Source organism: Hypomesus transpacificus, chromosome 3, assembly GCF_021917145.1.
Source record: "Hypomesus transpacificus isolate Combined female chromosome 3, fHypTra1, whole genome shotgun sequence".
Lineage (NCBI taxonomy): Eukaryota > Metazoa > Chordata > Actinopteri > Osmeriformes > Osmeridae > Hypomesus > Hypomesus transpacificus.
The window spans coordinates 1,228,193-1,246,786 of NC_061062.1; the positions used below are offsets into that span (position 1 = coordinate 1,228,193).

At 47.6% G+C, this 18,594-nt stretch overlaps 3 protein-coding genes across 5 annotated transcripts in view; all 3 read right to left on the reverse strand.

Annotated features, from left to right (window-relative positions):
• Positions 1-498: 498 nt before the first annotated feature.
• Positions 499-8,177, reverse strand: lin52 (lin-52 DREAM MuvB core complex component). Of its 2 annotated transcripts, none has more exons than XM_047050296.1 (6): positions 8,083-8,177; positions 7,535-7,609; positions 7,403-7,440; positions 7,227-7,293; positions 7,050-7,133; positions 499-957 (listed from the first exon to the last, which is right to left on the reverse strand). In XM_047050296.1, exons 1-6 carry the CDS (start codon positions 8,099-8,101, stop codon positions 902-904), a joined length of 339 nt encoding a protein of 112 aa, XP_046906252.1. In that variant the 5' UTR covers positions 8,102-8,177; the 3' UTR covers positions 499-901. The 2 variants fall into 2 exon arrangements, with proteins under 2 accessions (XP_046906252.1, XP_046906242.1); XM_047050286.1 differs by having other exon boundaries at positions 7,993-8,084.
• A 71-nt stretch (positions 8,178-8,248) lies between these two features.
• pomt2 (protein-O-mannosyltransferase 2) lies at positions 8,249-15,264 on the reverse strand. 2 transcript variants are annotated; one of them, XM_047048225.1, is made up of 22 exons: positions 15,192-15,264; positions 14,321-14,655; positions 14,150-14,234; positions 13,813-13,917; positions 13,492-13,600; positions 13,142-13,250; positions 12,796-12,955; positions 12,339-12,445; positions 12,138-12,220; positions 11,940-12,049; positions 11,675-11,738; positions 11,525-11,585; positions 11,331-11,409; positions 11,052-11,203; positions 10,571-10,662; positions 10,393-10,469; positions 10,232-10,303; positions 10,080-10,139; positions 9,887-9,992; positions 9,564-9,704; positions 9,251-9,362; positions 8,249-8,962 (listed from the first exon to the last, which is right to left on the reverse strand). In XM_047048225.1, exons 2-22 carry the CDS (start codon positions 14,644-14,646, stop codon positions 8,857-8,859), a joined length of 2,316 nt encoding a protein of 771 aa, XP_046904181.1. In that variant the 5' UTR covers positions 14,647-14,655; positions 15,192-15,264; the 3' UTR covers positions 8,249-8,856. The 2 variants fall into 2 exon arrangements, with proteins under 2 accessions (XP_046904181.1, XP_046904173.1); XM_047048217.1 differs by having other exon boundaries at positions 15,160-15,264.
• A 2,177-nt stretch (positions 15,265-17,441) lies between these two features.
• LOC124488559 (latent-transforming growth factor beta-binding protein 2-like) overlaps positions 17,442-18,594 on the reverse strand; it is a 39,280-nt gene continuing 38,127 nt past the window's right edge. Inside the window, exon 6 of the mRNA XM_047051251.1 lies at positions 17,442-17,617. Within this exon, the coding sequence (XP_046907207.1) occupies positions 17,442-17,617 (176 nt within the window). The remainder of the gene's footprint in view (positions 17,618-18,594) is intronic.

The following is an 18,594-nucleotide window of genomic DNA, read 5'->3' on the forward strand; positions in this document are numbered from 1 at the left end:
AAGACAACCAAGGGCTTATTAGCAGCCTGCGGAAAAGTGTAGCTTGAGGAGAGGGTGAGCTGGGCAGCGTGGCCCCAGCTACACCTCCAGCAGGGAACAGTCTGAGGCGTTGTCTTACCTAATCACGCCGGATGGACTTCGTTTTTGTTTCCCGTTCGACATGCCTGTCCGATTCCCCTTTTTACTTGACCGCTAGCGCTGATGTCGCTGGAAGTGTGCTAATTAGAAAAGAAACAGTTCTAGTAATCATGTCAGCTCTCATTAACAGAGACGACAATGAGCTAGATTATTTTTACGCGATGTTTTGTGTGTGGGTTCTACTTCCTCTCCTCGTTAGATGAGAGTGGCTGTGGGGGGGGGTGGGGGGGGGGGCAGTCACATCAGAGCTCCTTCACTCAGAGGAGGCGTCCTGTAGCCCTGGCGTGGAGCCCCCAGACACCAACTTACCGCCCCGATTCCAGTTTGTGCGGTCAATAAAAACATTTTTGACAATTCGGATCAAGTATGGGTTTCGGTCACAGTAATATGACATTTCATTTAACAACTTTATTACACAATTTGACGAAATGCAAATAATGTAAAAAATGGATGAAATAAAATAATAAATAGGTCATCTAGACTCTCAAGTCTCAAGTCAACAGGTGAAAGAAAAGACAGAAGTGGTTTTGAAAACAACAGATGAGGACATCAGGGTAAAAAGAGATGGCAGCCCTTTAGTGTCTTCATACCACTCAGTCCTCAGTGGGAGAGGGCTCAAACTGGGCCCCAATACCAAGTCTCTGACATCCAGGTGGGGAGGAGGTGGTGGTGATGTGTATTCACGAAGGCAGGAGGTCCGACCTGGGTCAGAGGTCAGGCCCAGCCTGTTCTCCAGTCTCTGGCCAGATGCCTCCTGAGCAGGTCACTTCTTAGCTCTCTCCAAGATGTTCAGGAACTTTCCTCTGGTCATTTCCCTGGCTGAAGAGAAAGGCAAAGAGAAAACCTCATGTAAAACATCAGAGCAACATTGTCATTCAAGTTCACTTCCACTTCTCCCGAGGCTTGCCTTGTAACAGCAGCAGAGGACAGCACCTCGCCACACAGTAGCCTCTTAGCAATGCCAGTCATGTATTTAATTTGTGCGATGCCGAACGGGGGAGGTAATTTATACAAACATCTGTTCACTCTGGACATGGAAAACAACATAAGACACAGGCTCTCTACCAGAGACGCTGCCTGGGATTGATGTCTGAGGGCGGGCAGAAGCAGGAAGTCAGGCATGCCTGCCTCCATGTGCTGGAGAGGAAGAGATGTAGGGAGACAAGACAAGAACAGGCTGCTCACAGAGAGAGAGAGAGAGAGAGAGGGAGAGAGATGTAGGGAGGGAGACAAGACACAAACAGGCTGCTCTCAGAGAGAGAGAGAGAGACAGAGAGGAAGAGATGTAGGGAGGGAGACAAGACAAGAACAGCCTGCTCTCAGAGAGAGGGAGAGAGAGAGAGGGAGAGAGATGTAGGGAGGGAGACAAGACACAAACAGGCTGCTCTCAGAGAGAGAGAGAGAGAGAGAGAGAGAGAGAGCTTGGTGGGCTCTACAAAGGTGAGACGGCTCATCAACGAGGTGTCTCCATACTGGATATGAAGGCTTCAGAGCCAAAGAGTGTGCAGGGAGCAGGCCTATTGATCCCTTCCACTCCTAATCGCTAGTCTGTCTAGGGATGTCCTTGCTAAGGCCTCCTTTATGTACACCACTGATTTCTGGAGAGATATGCTAATTGAAGACAAATCTCTCTCACCTCTCTCTCTCTCTCCCTTCACCTCCCTCTCTCTCTCCCCCCTTCTCTCTCGCTCCCTCCCTCCCTCCCTCCCTCCCTCCAGGGCAGGGCCATGCCCCTAGAGTCTCCTCCCCCAGTGAAACACTCATTAATCAGAGTTCACTGAAGCCTTCCCCAGTCAGAAACACATCATTTGCATCACCACAGTCTGATTAAGAGAACAGCTTTAGGAACCTGCACTCTGTATGTATGTATGGAACAACACACACACAAACACGAGAACATATAGCTTGGGAAGATGATGAGTCAAACATTTTCTCAGCTCCATCCATGAATTTCCTTTCTCACTAAAAACAACTACCTGCCTGCCAACTCACTCACTCTCTGTCACACACACACGCACACGCACGCACACACACACACCTTTGTCACAGGCTACGGGAGATCAATACTGATTAGGGGGAGTTAGAGATTTGTTTAGTTGATTAGAAAGGTCAATTACTAATTCTATACCAAGTTAATCAGCAACTTGTTATAGCTGCCATCCATACAAGATGACAGCATATGGATTGGTGCTGAGGTCCCTGTCTCGACCCTGCTGATTGGCTCCTTTCTAATTATTATGAAGCCCATGCTGACCATAGATGACATCCGAGCATTTGACTGCAGATCAACAGGTTCAAATCCCCCCAGTACATCACTTTAGATAAGTGTCTGCTAAATGAGGATTCTCCATCGTTAACAATATTGTGAATTCCGCATCCATATTGAGCTTTACACAGCTTGGTTCATAAAGATCCCATAGATAATGCTAGAGATGATCCACAGAAGCCAAGTGCTGTGATAGTGTACACCTGGACCCAGACAGGTGTATTCAGGTGTGTCTGGGATGGCGTCACCATGGTCACCAGCAGCCCAGCCTGCTCAGTCACAACATCCTGCAGCTTCCAGAACCACCCTCACACTCCTGCTGAAGAGAGAGGGACCGTGGTGTCACACACACACACACAGAGAGCAACTCTCCAGTGTGTGAAATGAGAGTAATCATCACTGGGCGTCCCCCCTCCCCCGGGAGTCTCTGTGTGCAGGGGAGGCTGGACCCCAGTTAGCCCCAGAGACAGACAGCCACCTGGGCTAACAGGAGTCCCTGCCCCCTGCCCCCTGCCCCCTGCCCCCTGGCCCTGGCTGCCCACACTCACTTTCATTAAGAGTCGGGCAGACTAATCTGCCCCTGCCGGCCAGATCCTGCAGCCACCCAGCCATTACTGCCTCTAAGCTTTACTTAATGGATTTAACATCCATTCTCACTGCCTCGCTACTGGGAGTCGCTCCCACAGGACTGTGGAGGGAGACTACACGCGTGCAAACACACACACACCCATCAACACCACCTCTCCACACACACACCCACCAACACCACCTCTCCACACACACACCCACCAACACCACCTCTCCACACACACACCCATCAACACCACCTCTCCACACACACACCCATCAACACCACCTCTCCACACACACCCCCATCATCAACACATTCCCTCCCTGCCTCCCTCCACCTGACGCTCATGTTTGTGTTCAAAATTCAATTACCCACTTATTGATACTTCACAGAGATGTTTAAGATGCAGACAGGGACTATGATTTCCCAGGAGAGCCACTGGTTCCTCTTTATGTCCCCACTGAGAGCACCGCACCCCTCCACCCCTCCCCTCCCCTATCCCCTCCTCCCCTTCCTCCTCAATCCCCTCCTCCCCTCCTCTAATCTCCCCCTTCTACACTCTCCATCTCTATCCCCTTTCTCCCATCCCTCTCTTCTCCCCTCCTCTGTCTCATCCTCTTCTCCCCATCCCTGCTGTGAGGGCTGACCCCCCCCTCACCACAAACACATACAACCTCTCACACAATCAATTACACACACACACAGGCTCACGGACGCTCACAGCCCTCCCCCGCTCTGCCCCAGCTAGCTCTGTCAAGAGGTGTCCTTATTAATAGGCAATCAGTCAAAATTCATTCATTTAAAAGCCTAAAAGGTTTCCCCACCAGCAGTATGATTAGCTAGGAAAGAAAATCCAATGAATTCCTAATGCATTTATGGAAATGAGGTGTCGTTTCCGATCTGCTCAACAAGGCGGCATGCAGGCCGGTCTGGGGAGGAGGTGTGTGTGTGTGTGAGTATGTTTATGTGTTAGTGTGTGTGAGTATGTTTATGTGTTAGTGTGTGTGAGTATGTTTATGTGTTTTGTGTGTGTGTCAGTTTCAACTCTAATCCTAGTCCAGACGGTCCTGTTTCTAAGGATCCACAGTTTTATGTTTTCTAATTTCTGTATCTTGGTGGTGCAGTGTAGAATCCCAAGCAGCAGCAGGTGTAGCTCAGCAGTGATGACATCTCTGTTGTGACAGGAACCTGGCAGGGCAGGGGAGACTTCTAGTCACAGAGACAGCAGGCAAGGGGGCGGGGTCAGCCCGGCTATGTGCTGGGCTGCTTCTCCGTTACATCACGGTGGTGACAGGGACTTAGCAACAGCCCGACACTGAATAAGGTGTATCTCCGTACACCTCTGGTAGTCAGAACAGTTAGTGTCTGAGAACAAACACACTTATCGATAAGGATCTGAGCTAGCAGCAAGCAGAGCTAGCAACAGGCAGAGCTAGCAGCAGCAGAGCTAGCAACAGGCAGAGCTAGCAGCAAGCAGAGCTAGCAGCAGCAGAGCTAGCAACAGGCAGAGCTAGCAGCAAGCAGAGCTAGCAGCAGGCATAGCTAGCAACAGGCAGAGCTAGCAGCAGCAGAGCTAGCAACAGGCAGAGCTAGCAGCAAGCAGAGCTAGCAGCAGGCAGAGCTAGCAGCAGGCAGAGCTAGCAACAGGCAGAGCTAGCAGCAAGCAGAGCTAGCAGCAGCAGAGCTAGCAACAGGCAGAGCTAGCAGCAAGCAGAGCTAGCAGCAAGCAGAGCTAGCAGCAGGCAGAGCTAGCAACAGGCAGAGCTAGCAGCAAGCAGAGCTAGCAGCAGGCAGAGCTAGCAGCAGGCAGAGCTAGCAGCAAGCAGAGCTAGCAACAGGCAGAGCTAGCAGCAAGCAGAGCTAGCAGCAGCAGAGCTAGCAGCAGCAGAGCTAGCAGGAGCTGCAGCCGCGTAGCAGTTACCTCCTCTGCCTGAGGCATGCTGCGTCCCTCAGGACCACTCTGCTTTCAATTACCTCCAATAACAGTAGTTACCAGAGTCCTCAGAGGTCCCTGGGGCCCGGGGCCTGCTGCCCTACTCAGCGGCCCACGACAGGGCATTCATCACAGGGCTGAGAGGCAGCTGGGGCCTGGAGGAGGCACACGCCACCCCCCCTCCCCACCCCCCCTCAGGGAGAGACCTGGCGGAGCGACACCAGGAGGGGGGTCTCTGGGGCCATGACACGTGTCCTACCTTCCTTACACACACACACACACACACACACACACACCTAGTGCAGCCCAACACGTCATACACAGGCTTTTTGCTTTGCATATGATTCCTATCTCCCCCATAACCCGAGTACAGATGATTTGATGTGGTGTGTGGTGTGTATACACACAGGTCTGAACCAGCATGCTGCTGTGTGGGGGGGAGGGAGGGGAGGAGGGAGGGAGGGAGGGAGGGAGGGGAGGGGGAGGGAGGGAGGGAGGGAGGGAGGGAGGGAGGGAGGGAGGGGAGGGAGAGGGAGGGAGGGAGGCTCCTCTGGCTGATTGTGGTCTGTCCATTAAGCAGCTTCCTCTTTAATAGCCCACATGTTGAAGGGGGAGGGGCAGTAAATCCTGTCCGATCGTTTACGGCCGGCTGAAGAGCACACAAACGTGATGAAAAAGTAGTGCAGATTTACAAGGCCTCCGATGACAGGCGGGAAAAGGAGAAAATTAAAGTGAAGCACATTAACCAGGCGGCCATTACCTTCGTGCTCAGAGCCCCATGATGACCCAGCGCTGTCACATCCACCTGAGGAGCTTGACAGGGTTTCAAACGACGTCCCACCTGCCTCCCCCCTCAGCACCAGCGCCAGGGTTTACACTACCTGCCTCCCCCCTCAGCACCAGCGCCAGGGTTTACACTACCTGCCTCCACCCTTAGCACCAGCGCCAGGGTTTACCACACTAACCACTGGCCAGGCCTGTCACACAGGACAGACACAGACACATTTCTAACGGCTGAACTGTTCAGTTGTGTCTGGGCAATCCAAGCAGGCAGACACTGCTCGTCTCCAACAGCTGTGAACTTTACTGAGGTCACCTTCAACCTCAGGTGTCTACCTTCAACACCACCACACCTTCAACACCACCACACCTGGTCAAATGAACACTGTTACAGCTCTAATGGGGTTTAATCTGGTGGTCCTCAGATATTCAAATATAGACAAATATTCCTGTAATTTAACTTAAGCTCTTGTTTGGGTCAAATCAACTGATCCAGAATCAGACAATAATCAGCTTGTTTTATTTAGATTTTATGTGTGTGTGTGTAGACTCACAGAAAAGTTCCTCATCTGTAAATAGGAAATCTGAAATAAGCAGCTTCTACATCATTCAGCGACATCTCCGGTGAAGACAATTACACTAATCTGGCCTCGCATTTTCATTCAGATTGAGGGCTGTCGGATCACTTCTCGTGTCCTCAGCTTCCAGACAGACAGATACTCGGAATAGCTTCTATTCAAGTGATGTCTCTTAGCAACCATTCCAACAGGGGCTTCCATTAACCACAAAAAAGCTGATGTACCAAAAAATACACCCGTCTCCTGTTTGTGAGTAGGGCAAAGCTTTGACAAATCATGTCTGGTGTAATCCGCTCCAAACTGAGCCTACTTTAATCATCCTGTCTTTATGGAATTTTCCAGAACGCCAGCGGCGCTCACCGTGGAGGGAGAGCAGACGTGGTCTCACCACAAACTACCTTTCATTTTACATTTACATTTAGTCATTTAGCAGACACTCTTATCCAGAGCGATTTAGGGTAAGTATAGGGACATTCCCCCAGGCAAGTAGGGTGAAGTGCCTTGCCCAAGGACACAAAGTCACCCCCCCCTCGCTCCCCCTCCCTGTATTTCCAACAGAGGTGACAGAAATTAGCCAAAGGACTACCTGCACCATCTAGTGGTGAGTTGTAAGATATCAGCTTCAGACGCCAGCAAGACGGAAAATAACCTGGAACAGTGTTTATATGTGCTGTGGTTTACTAAAGTAACCAAGAGCTCGTGCCGATCACAGATAAGATGATAATGATGATATGACGTCTGAGAAGATATGATGTTGTGTGAAGTTATGTTATAAATACTTACACTCCTCCAGGCCCAGCTGATAGGCTAGATTCTGAAGCCCTTTGACCTTTTCCATCAGGTTGGCTGTAGTCAGACTCCCCAGCTCTGTGGACCGCGTTCACATGCAGTCAACACCGGCTCAAGTACTCAGACTGGTCATGTAGATATGGTTGTATGGTCACATGGAACTGTTTTTACCTTTTAACATCTCAATGTCTTCACATTCCAGTTCGGCCATCCACTTAGGGGGTGAATTGTTGATCGGCTGAAATATGAGACAAAATACTCAAAATACTCTTCTTATAGATTCCAACCCTTTTTTATGGTAGCCAACACTAAAAACTAGATTCTATATAATGTTTGAATGAACTCACATTTTTACAGGAGGCAGCAAATTCTGCAACTCCTGGTACTGTGAGAAAGATAACGAAGAATCAGGCAAAACAATGGACCAAAATAATGTACTGGTACATACAAACCATGAGGTTTGAAGTGTTGAACCTTACGCTGCTCTGGCCAGAGGTCTGGAGAGGCTCGATCCAGCTTCTCGAAGCTCAGCAGAGAAGACTCAAAATCATCACCTTGCGAGCCAGGAAAAGGGTTGTCAGTTCAACATTATCAATTTTCAATTACACCATCAAGGCCGATGTCATATTTAATTTATATTAACTTAATTAGATGATAATATATATGAGGGAGATGTTGCCAGGTCACTCTTTGCCAGTTGCGTTGGCAAATTCATCACACTTTGCTAGTTGGAAACATTAACTAAAAAAGCTCAGTTGTCGACCAAAAATAAATACATTTTGGTGGTGGTACTCTATACTGTTGCTAGTTAGCTTGCTTGCTAGCTTGCACAAACAATAACACTATGGCTAGTGGATCAACTGGTGAAAAAACATCGCTACACATTATCTGACAATACAACATCTTCACGTTTATGAACACACATGTTCACACAAACCTTGACTCAAAAACGTAACAGTTTGATGGAACGACGACATTAAAAAGGCATTTTTTACACTCCGTAACTGAGAAGGGAATTAGAATTTACCTCCATTTGGGGACGCCATCTTCAGACTCGCACACGTGATACAAGACAACCAATGGTTTGACACCAGTCCAGACTGACGTGTACATCAAAGTCTGCACTACCGAGTAACTCCAGCTCATACAGACACAAAAACGGTTGTTAATATTTATTTATAAAATGGAAAAACAAAGAAAAATGAGGTTTAGTTAGTTGAAGTAACAGTCCCCTTCACAAACAGAAAGACGACTTACACCGTACTATTAAACAATGTTCATATCAATCCCGCCAAAACATTAAATTAAAGGACATTTCCCAAAGTAGACTAATTACATATTGATTATTGTTATTAGTGTTCTCAGTTTCTCTACACTCTCCTCAGGCACTTATTATTGCAAATCAGTACAAACTTAACACGATAAGGCAATTCAGTTGACATCATTAGCACAAACATGTGCCAGTGAAGTTTTTAGACGCTAACTTAGAAAGAGTACGTGTAGGCTATCTGTTATTGCACAATGCACCGCTGTGCGGCTGAAGTATTTTGTATACTGAAATGTACTGAAACATTTAAACTACATGAATAAAACACTTAAATGGTGAGACACACACATGTAAAACACTTGAACGTGTAAACAATCGTCTTGTTCACATTATGAAAATACCTTGAAATTCAGAAAGAAATATGATGTGTCGGGAACATACAATACTTGCCTAAAAGTCACTGATATAAAACTTTTATATCAAACTAAGTTTTGTCAAAATGGTGCGCACACTACTCCTTCTACAGTTAACTGACTAAAACTCCCAGGAGTCCATCCACTTCAAGCCTGCCATGGTGCTGGCAGGGTCGTGTGCCAGCGGCCCTTTCATCCCGTACGAGAGAGGGTGAAACAGATAGAAGCTGGGTGGAACACAAAACAAACAGAAACGTAATCCATTACATGAGGAGAGGGAATAACGGGAGCCGTTTCATAACTGATTTATCTTGAGAGTGTTTGTTTTCAAATGTGGGCAGGACACTAGCCTTTAAATATAATATTCTTAATATAAATTGTGTGTGTGTGTGGTGGGACGGACAGATATGCCGTTTTCCAAAAGGGTTGGACACATCCCTGTATAATGAAACCTCCACCCCTGTGGATATGTATGCAGGCTGGAGGGGGAGGCCGAGGCCTCGTTAGCAGGTTACCTGTAGAGAACACCACCCAGCAGCACGGCCTGCCCAGCCCGCAGCAGCCAGAGGGAGGAGGGAGGGGGCAGGCACAGCTCCGCAGCACGCAGCAGGGTGTCAACAGTCACTCCTGACACACAAAACAACAGGACGGAAATGACGACTCATTGTCGTCAACATCTCAAACCTGCATCCATGATCCTTATGGTGGAGGCAGTTGACAGTGATGTTGGTCCAGGGAGGGGGAGGGGAGGAGGGGGGAGGGGAGGAGGGGGGAGGGGAGGAGGAGAGAGGGGAGGAGGAGAGAGGGGAGGAGGAGGCGAGGGTGTACCTGTGAGCATGCTGCTGAACAGCATGGCAGGAAAGTAGTGGTGGTAATACAGGATGCGGCCCATGGTGTAGAAGGGGGCGTAGTGAAGTAGCCAGCCCAGGAACAGCAGGCCTCCACCCTCCCTCAGCACCCTGCACAGCTCTGGAACACACCGAGGGGAGATGGAGGGGGGTCGGGTGGAGGGAGGAGGGAGGGAGGGGGGGGGATGGAGGGAGGGAGGAAGGGGTAAGAGGGAGTGAGGGGGAGCAGGGGAAAGAGAAGGAGGTTAATCCTACTAGACCATTAAAGATGGACAGTGTGAGTATGGGATGACTGCTACCAACCTTGTGTGTTCTGGTCCAAGGAGACTCCTCTTTGGAGAGCCAGAGAGGCCAGAGTCACCATGGTAACATACAGGCCCAGACAGAACAGGTTCAGCCACCAGATCACCTGAGAGACACACACACACACACACAGTCACACCAGCACCACTTGTGTGAGGGAGGCACAATGCGGGCATGTCAGCAGGGTGCTTACAGGGTTCCCCAGAAGGTAAACTCGATACTCTGTCTCATTCACTCCAGAAAACCTCAACCCCTGTAAGGAGACAAACCAGATGTGGTGAGTACATTCTCATTTCATGACGGTTAGAATATTGAGATGTGGGAGATGGTTTGAGACCTGTGTACCTGGTAGTTGAGGGGCCAATGCCAGGGTTTGGAGTTCATCTCGTTGTCTTTGGGCTTTAACCCACTGTTGCCCTGAAACAGGAAACATAAAAACACAATTACAGCAAATCTAATTCAGTTGGAGAATCCTTCTATGGAGATTCTTTTTCTTCTTTTCTTACCCTAATCATGACAATGTGGGACTCCACTAGAATCTCCAGGAAGTGAGGTTTCAGCACCGACAGGCTGATATTGGGCACTGTCACACAGAAAATATATATGTCATGTGCTTTTATTGATAACTACCCATCGTGACTACACACAACGCAGTGTTGACAAAAGAGAGATAAGAAACTGTACGTTTGGGGTTGATGTGGTCTTCAATATTCCACTGGGAGTTTGGCGTCTCCTTCAGATAGGGGCTACAGGTCACCTCCACCTGCTCCCAGCCCCTGCACACACATTGAGCATCAACACCGTTTATGAACCAAAAACAACAGTACGAGGGTAGATGAATATCACCATGGACACAAAGCCTGATTTTCATTGTCTTTTGTGGCATTTTTCATGCTTTATTGGACAGTTTTTAAGTGAAGTGTGACAGGAAGATCGACACAGAGAGACACAGAGAAAGAGACACAGAGAGAGACACAAAGAGAGACACAAAGAGACTCAGAGAGAAAGACAGAGAGACAGAGTCAGAAAGACAGAGAGATGTAGCTAAGGGCCAAGGCATGGTTGATAGTTGAGGGGCCAGTGCACCAGATAGAAGTGAGCAGATACTCACACCTATCTGGTGAGCTACCAGGATGCCACCCTCCCCCCTCAGCCTGATGTTTACCACTTGGGGAGAGTCTTTCCGGAGGAGTAGAGGACACAGCCGGTGGCTTTGTGGAGGAAGCGCACCTTGCTGCGAAGCACCTTCACCAGGTCCCCCCTCCGACCCCCGCTCACCTCCACCTGCCACAGGTCGTTAGGGTCACCCGTCCCGTTCTGGAAGCAGCGCGGCAGGGAGACATTCATGTAAGACTACAACTCCCAGAAGTCCAAATGAACGGCTGCTATAGTTTCTGCACAGACTGGCATCCAGAGAGAGAGCTAACTGTAGTTTCTAACTCACTATGCCGTATCCTGTGACCTGGAAGTGCTTCTTGGTGAGAGGTGCTTCATGAAGGTGACTGTGCAGGTTTCTGGTGGTCCTGTAGAACAGGAGAGTCAGACTTTAGCTTACAGAACACTGGTGCGTCAGGTTACTGTGCATATGGCTCAATGATCTGGAATAATAATAATGTAATCAGACAAGGGAACATTTACTCTTTGTGCTGAAGTCGGATGATGTCACCATCACGGACCAGGTCCGAGGATCCAGATTGTGCTGAAAACAAACAAATCTTCGATGAACAAACTGCTTCAAAGAAATTCCTCCCAGTACTATTTAGATATTGTGGAACTCCAGCCTCCTACCGTCCCCCTCCTGCTGCTGGAGCAGCCACAGGTTGTTATAGTCTTTGTGGAGGTAGGCGGTGACCTGGACACAACAAGAAGAACATCATGGAGTCTCTGGGATTCAAGCACGAGATGGAGTTCTGTCTAAATGTTACCCAGTAAAGGGTATAATAGCGGTTAGAGCATTGTACTGCAGACCAAGAGGTTGCAGGTTCAGATCTCCCTGGTACGTCACTCTGGATAAAAACGTCTGCTAAGTGAAGACAGAGCAGGTGAGCCTGACCTGCTGCTGCTTGGCCCCCACGCCCTCGGGGTACAGGTGCCAGTGGGAGTGGAGGTACCCTCCAGCGATGCGCAGGTTCTTTACTGTGATGGTGGAGCCGTACGCCAGGTCTGCACAGGAACAACATCGTTCATCCAGTAGCACAAGAGAACTGAGAGCCAGCCCAGCAGATAACCAATCACAGGGATCTCAACTCACATTCCGGCATTGAGGCGTTGTGAAGGTTGTTTCCAATCAGGCGAGACTGGAAGGCGGAGCTGAAGAAGCCATCTCCAGACCCACTGATGTTACGAGACAGCAGGGACAGAAAACATTCATCATAAGGATAATTATTTTGAAAAAGAAGTTGACCGATAACCGGAGCTCGTTAACGACCATTAACAGTCTAGCGATGCTCACCTCTTGTTCAAGACAACAAAGTGCACAGCGAATATGGTGACGTAGAGAAACAGAGGCAGCAGGATGAGCCCACACACCCTGGCCAGCAAGTGCTTTCCAACGTCAACCTGTCACCACGGAGAGAGAGAGACAAGACCAGGAGGAATTTAGTTCAGATCCCAGCATGACCGTGTACACTAGTGTTGGGGGTAAGCAAAGGTATATGGAAGTAAATCAGTGACAATGTTTTGAATTTTACAAGGCTTTGAATACTTAATATTGAAATTTTAACATCACGGAATGTCTTTAAAATTGAAATATAAATTGATTGTATATAAAATTAAAAAGAAAATGTTACTGTTCGAATTTGAGCAACCTGAATCTCCGAACCTTGGATTTTGAGAGGTGGTATTTAAATTTCAATATTAAATATTCAATGCTTTTAAAATTCAAAACATAAGAGTTAGAATCACTGTACCAAGGACAGATGCAGATCTCCCAGAAGTCTCCAGAGGTCCCAGACTGTGTCCAGTCCCACCAGCAAGATGACAAACAGGCCCACAAACTTCACCCCCAGTGCTCCAGCCAGGTTCACACCAGTCAGTACCAGCCACATCCACCAGGGGGAGCTAAAGGGCCTGCATAATTACCAACAGGCGTAAGAACATCAGATGCTCAGGATATAGTCAAAAAAATACAATATATACCCCTGCATTATGACAGACAGAAAAATAACAGAAAGTATACACCTGCACCTTTGATAATATTATCTGATAATATGAATCTTCTCATCTGATACAAACCCAGAGATATGTCCTCCCTACCGGTATCTCTGCTGATTGAACTTGACCATGCTCAGCACCGCTCCCAGGATGAAGAACATCAGGATAGGGTCCAGCAGGATGTACTGGGACAGGGTGATGCAGCCAGTGTCTGCCAGCGAGGGCCAAGGAACACAAGAAGAAGAACACCAATTAAAACCCAAATGTATCAGTTACCATCAGATACAGAATCAAGGATTCTTTTGTCTCCAACAATCCTGGAAAATCTTTCCCCCTCTTTCTATGAAGAAAACAACGGCTCCATCCTCGGTGATTAAACACTGTCACGCCCACGTTTGACAACAAACGTACACCCCTGCACAGAACAACAACAAACCCTGAATCTCACTAACCAAAGACGAGCATCGCGGCAGCAATGACTGCAGCAGCCTCCGACCTGGACAGCTCCAGCACTGTGAGGTAGGCAAACACAGGCAGGCAGGCCCCCAGAGCAGCACAGACCTGCAGGCACACAGCACATGGGTCAAACCAGGGGCCTGGTCCTGGTCAGTTCACTGAATAAACCCAGGGTTACGTCAGTTATTTTCCCTGACGTTACCCTGGCTTACTCGGTAAACTCGCTTTCTGGAACAGGCCCCTGGCCTCTACAGTGAGGAGCGCTGTTACATCAAGCTCTCGTTGGAAGCCACGGGCTCTACTAGGGCCACCCTCACCCCTCTCATCCCCCAGTAGTTATGGTGCTCGTATTTGTCTCCTGGTTTGGAGAAAGGGAAGGTTCCATCGTAGCCGGTCATGTAGCCAGCTAGACCAATCAGCATCTGGAACACAGGGATCAGAAACAACAAGGTAGGTGCAGCCTTATTGGCCAATTTAAACATGTAGGTGGTGGATCCATTTCTTAACTCGATGTGTATTCAATTATTTGTTTATATTATGTTGTTGATAAGAATAGCAGGATTGGGGTTATTTATTAAAGGTTTAGACAACGAATGGCAAATAAACTCGACTAGACCGTCACTATTAACACCCGCGTGCAAGGACCAGGCTTACTTTGCCAAGAGGCGGGTGGACATCAAAGAAGAAGGTTCTGTTGATGTAGTAGCTCCCCATCTTTCCAAAGTGAGTCTCGTCCCAGCTACAACATATAAGGATCCCGGTGTGATTAACGGTGAACATAAACACCCCAGTCCGGTGTTTACACCCGCTGCAAATATGACTCACCACACATGAGGGGGTTCCGTTATTTTATAGAGGCGCGTGGAGAAAGAAAGCAGCAACACTACCAGAAGGGGAAAGGTGCTGTGCGTCGCGGTATTTGGAGGATGTATTTCACTGTTAAAACTTTGGCGTGACTTCCCATTTGATGACTGAGAGTCATGTTGAGGGTCTGTATCGTCATCTCTGTCATCAATCTTTGGTTTGGACATCTCATTATGGCTCAAAGTACGGGAGTTGTGAGTATCAGTCTTCAGGTTTGCTCTCCGATGTCGTAGAGTTGAGGACTCTTCGCTTCGGTTCGATTGTGCGACACATTCTTCCTTGGCCATTAGTTAAAACTGGAACAAAGTTCGATAATTATCTGACCCTTCCTCAGCACAAATCTGGACTCTACTGTAGCTACCTATTGATAAGACACGTCGACAGTGTAGCTACTCTACAGTGGCAGCAAACTGTTGACCAACTGAAATTACCAGCTAACATTAGACATCAGCATCAGGTAGACACAGCTAGAAGATTTTTCAGTAAGTGTAGATAACACGTCTACAATCCTCATGATCTTCAACGCTAGTTCGCCAGTACACAGTTTGATAAGGCAACCTGCATGCAACATCATCCTAGGATTCCAAATTCCCAAATCTACACTAAACGAGAGCACTTAAATCACATTAAAGTAATGATGACATCTTTGACCCTGAAGGCCATGCATTTGTTTACTTCAAACTGAAACACATAACTAGCTATTTTGCTAGCAACTAACCTGGAATGTATTTCTAACCTCATCAATGCTTATAAACATTGCCATAGCGATCTACTGTATAACAGAGTGCCAAGTAGCCTACCGATATCAGTAGTGTGCAATATTCAACATTACCCCAGGTGAATGTAAAGATATATAATATTCTCCAAGCATGACGCTCATTCAACAACGTAACTGCGCAAGAGCCAAAGTGGTTTATGGGATATGTATTCCTTGTAGCTTTATTTTGAGGACGAAACGGAAGCAACTTCCGGGCATCCAACCCCTCATGATTAACCAATAGGATTATTTTAGGAAAGCCGATTGGCCGCCGGTGTGGTTGGGCTACCCAGCCTCCAGGGGGCGCCATAGTAATGCTGGCTTTTCAATGTTTTCCTCTTCATTTTTTTAAATTAGCATAAAAATGCGGACTGTATGATAAAGCCACACAATGAATATTTTCAAATTTTATTTCGATGACTGGTAGTGATTACAGTCATGAGGCGAACAAAAGGAATGGTATTTACATTGACCACAGAATACACCACATAATTATAACAACTTCTTTGTGGGTTATTCAATGCTTTACAACAGCCCAAAATCCATAAAAATGCTCACAATGAGTTTGGCCTCACAATGAGACTGTGTGTGATGAGGAATCATACTATAAAGAGAACACAGTGAACACCACAGTAAAGACATCAAAATCACTGTTGGTTTATTCTCTTTAAATGCAGGTCAAGGGCATTGGTTACAAGAAACAAGACTACCATTGAGTAATAAATGTTTGACAAGATACTGCTCAGCGAGTCTATTGACAAATAAGCGTAATGTGACTTGGAGTTGTAAGAAAGTGAAAAGCGACTTGCTAGAATATGACATGTTGAACCCAGAAACAGACACATGGAAAAGCATGTGTTGCTGTTCATTTGACAATCATGGCCTGATATTTAGGCACAGAGATGTTTAGACAGAATAGCTGATGCTTGCATTTGAAAAAAGCATTTGTCTTTGTTCTGAACTTGTAGGATTATTGGCACCACATTGGACTTGTATTAAGAATAGTGCCATTTCCTAAAAGTACATGTTAAGTTCTGCTCCACAGGGCAGGATGCATACACTTATCTAGTAGTGTAAACCACTTTTCTTATTCATAAAAATATGTTTAAAACAGTTTTTACAGAAATATATAAATCTACATAGCTACAATTGTAATGCAGAATTAATCTTTTTTTTCTTCTCTCTTTTCAATTTTCTTTTCAAACAAAATACTGGGTGCACTATATGCATTATTAGAATATGTAACAAAAATAATACATAGTACTAGATCTGTACAAAACATCCCGATCCTCCTAAAGAAAACCCTGCCTCTTCTCCTTCAGAGACGCACACATGGAAACGTTCTCCTGCAGGACCTGAAGACCTTTGAGAAGGACAGACACTTACATGGACCTCTGGGCCTCTGCTCTGTCAACACCCGGATCTGCCGTGTCAAGAGAGAGAGGGCCAACAGAGCCTTTACAAATATATTCCACAGCTCATCATATACATTTACAGCCATTGCATACCCACACAATGCTCCACCAATCCCCAGCCTTGGTACTGGTGACAGGAAGTGACACGTGATACAGTAGGGTTGGGTTGAGCTTGATTTCCTGGTGGGAGTAGGGTTGATCGGACACTTATGAGGAAACCTAAGATCTGTGTCCTTACAAGACACACAGCAGAGCAAGGAGGAGGTTGTGGAGTCCACATTAAGGTATTTTCATTCCTTATCTATAAGGTTGTTTAGAAGTAAATTCCCCCATTGAGCAAAACGGTCTCAGAAAATATCTAAGGAATTTCATGATGCATATATGAACATAAACAGTGACAGTTGGTGGTTGTCTGTGTATGAGATTCTCTCCTGCTCTGATCAACATTAAGACGACCCCCCACCGAGGTGTAACAGACTGACATAGGAACACAGATCTCTTCCTTGCTGCACAGGACCTCAGCATGTAAAGGAAATAAATAATCAACCAAAAGAAAACCAATGGGAAAGCAAACTGTCTGGGTTACAGGTTCATAATATCAGTCCTCATGAAATCCCTTTAAGACCAACCCCCCTCTCGAGAAATATTGGATCCTACGAAATACGTTCACTGCAAAGCTTCTGGCTGCCTGCAAGTGTGTGTGTGTGTGTGTGGATGTTGCATCACCTGCTGTGTGTGTGAGAGTGTGTGGACTTTGCATCGCCATAGTTGGAGGGTTGGAGCCAGGCAGCAGGAGGGTGGAGGATGAGGGATGGGGGGTGGAGGATGAGGAATGGGGGGATGGGGGTTGGAGGAATAGTCCTAGATGGAGGGAGGCAGGCGAGGAGGACTGGTGCCCAAACAGTCCGACTCAGTTTCCCGCCTCCCTGCGTCCGATCTCGGGGATCTCTGGGATGCAGTGGTGAGGCTTGGCAGAGGCCTGGAAGCCAGGCAGGCAGGAGCACCTGTAGGAGCCCTCGGTGTTGGTACACAGCCCATTCTCACACAGGGACACCTTGTCGCTGATGTCCTCACACTCGTTGATGTCTGGAGGGAGAAAGGAGACACGCTGGGTTAGCCCACAGAGGGTTCACAGCCGCAGCTGCTGCTGGTGGCACAAGTCCAGCTCCAGGCCTGCAGAGGGGCTGGGTGGCTGGATCGAGGAGGCTGCATGATTGATGTCACTGAAATCACTTAGAGCATATTCTCATTCTCCACGGTCTCTCGGAACGGTCTTGGCTTATCTACGGGATGCACATTCTATCATCTCTCTCTCACACTCTGAGTCTCTCTCTCTCCTTCCACATGTTACCTAGCATGATGTCTGGGAAGCTCATGCAGTCTTTAACCACTGACACTAATCAAGCATGTCGTCATGTAGCGTGCTCGGACTTTGATCTGGTTGAGGCCACAATGTGGTTTAAGACCAGTCAGATGTTGTTGCTTACATTAAAAGTACATTGTATAACATTTCTGTTCTCTTTCTTGGCCTTCAAGTGGTTTTTCTTTTCTGGCAAGAGAAGCCTGATTGTCATTTCTCAAACGACCTTTCCTCTCTCTCTCTGCCAAGGTCGTTTTCATCAGGAGGAAACAGTGGTAGGGTGTAGAACATGACGCTGGAACCGGAGCGTGTGCTTCCCACAAGCTTTTTCACCAATCAGAACCCCAGTCAGAGTTCTGTCAGGTCTGCTGTGTAGTGGGACGGTGCCGGCCTTGGAGAGGAAGCTGCAGGCCGGGAGATTCCTGCAGCATACTGTCATCTCAGCACGTCATTACGAGACCAGGGCTTCTCTTTCAAACTAAACAAACAGCGCTTTTAAAACGTGTCATATCCCACGTACTACAGGGTAGGGCTGGGATTCAAGGCCTGTCTGCAGGCAGGGGACTGACTTCAGATCCAGACGCAGGAGCAAAGTGCAGTCTCCTTGAAGAGAGACACTGGAATCAGTTTCCTGTCAAACATAACCAAAGCAAGCCTGTAAAATGGACCCTGCTCTCTATTGGGCTTCTGCCTGCAGAGTTAC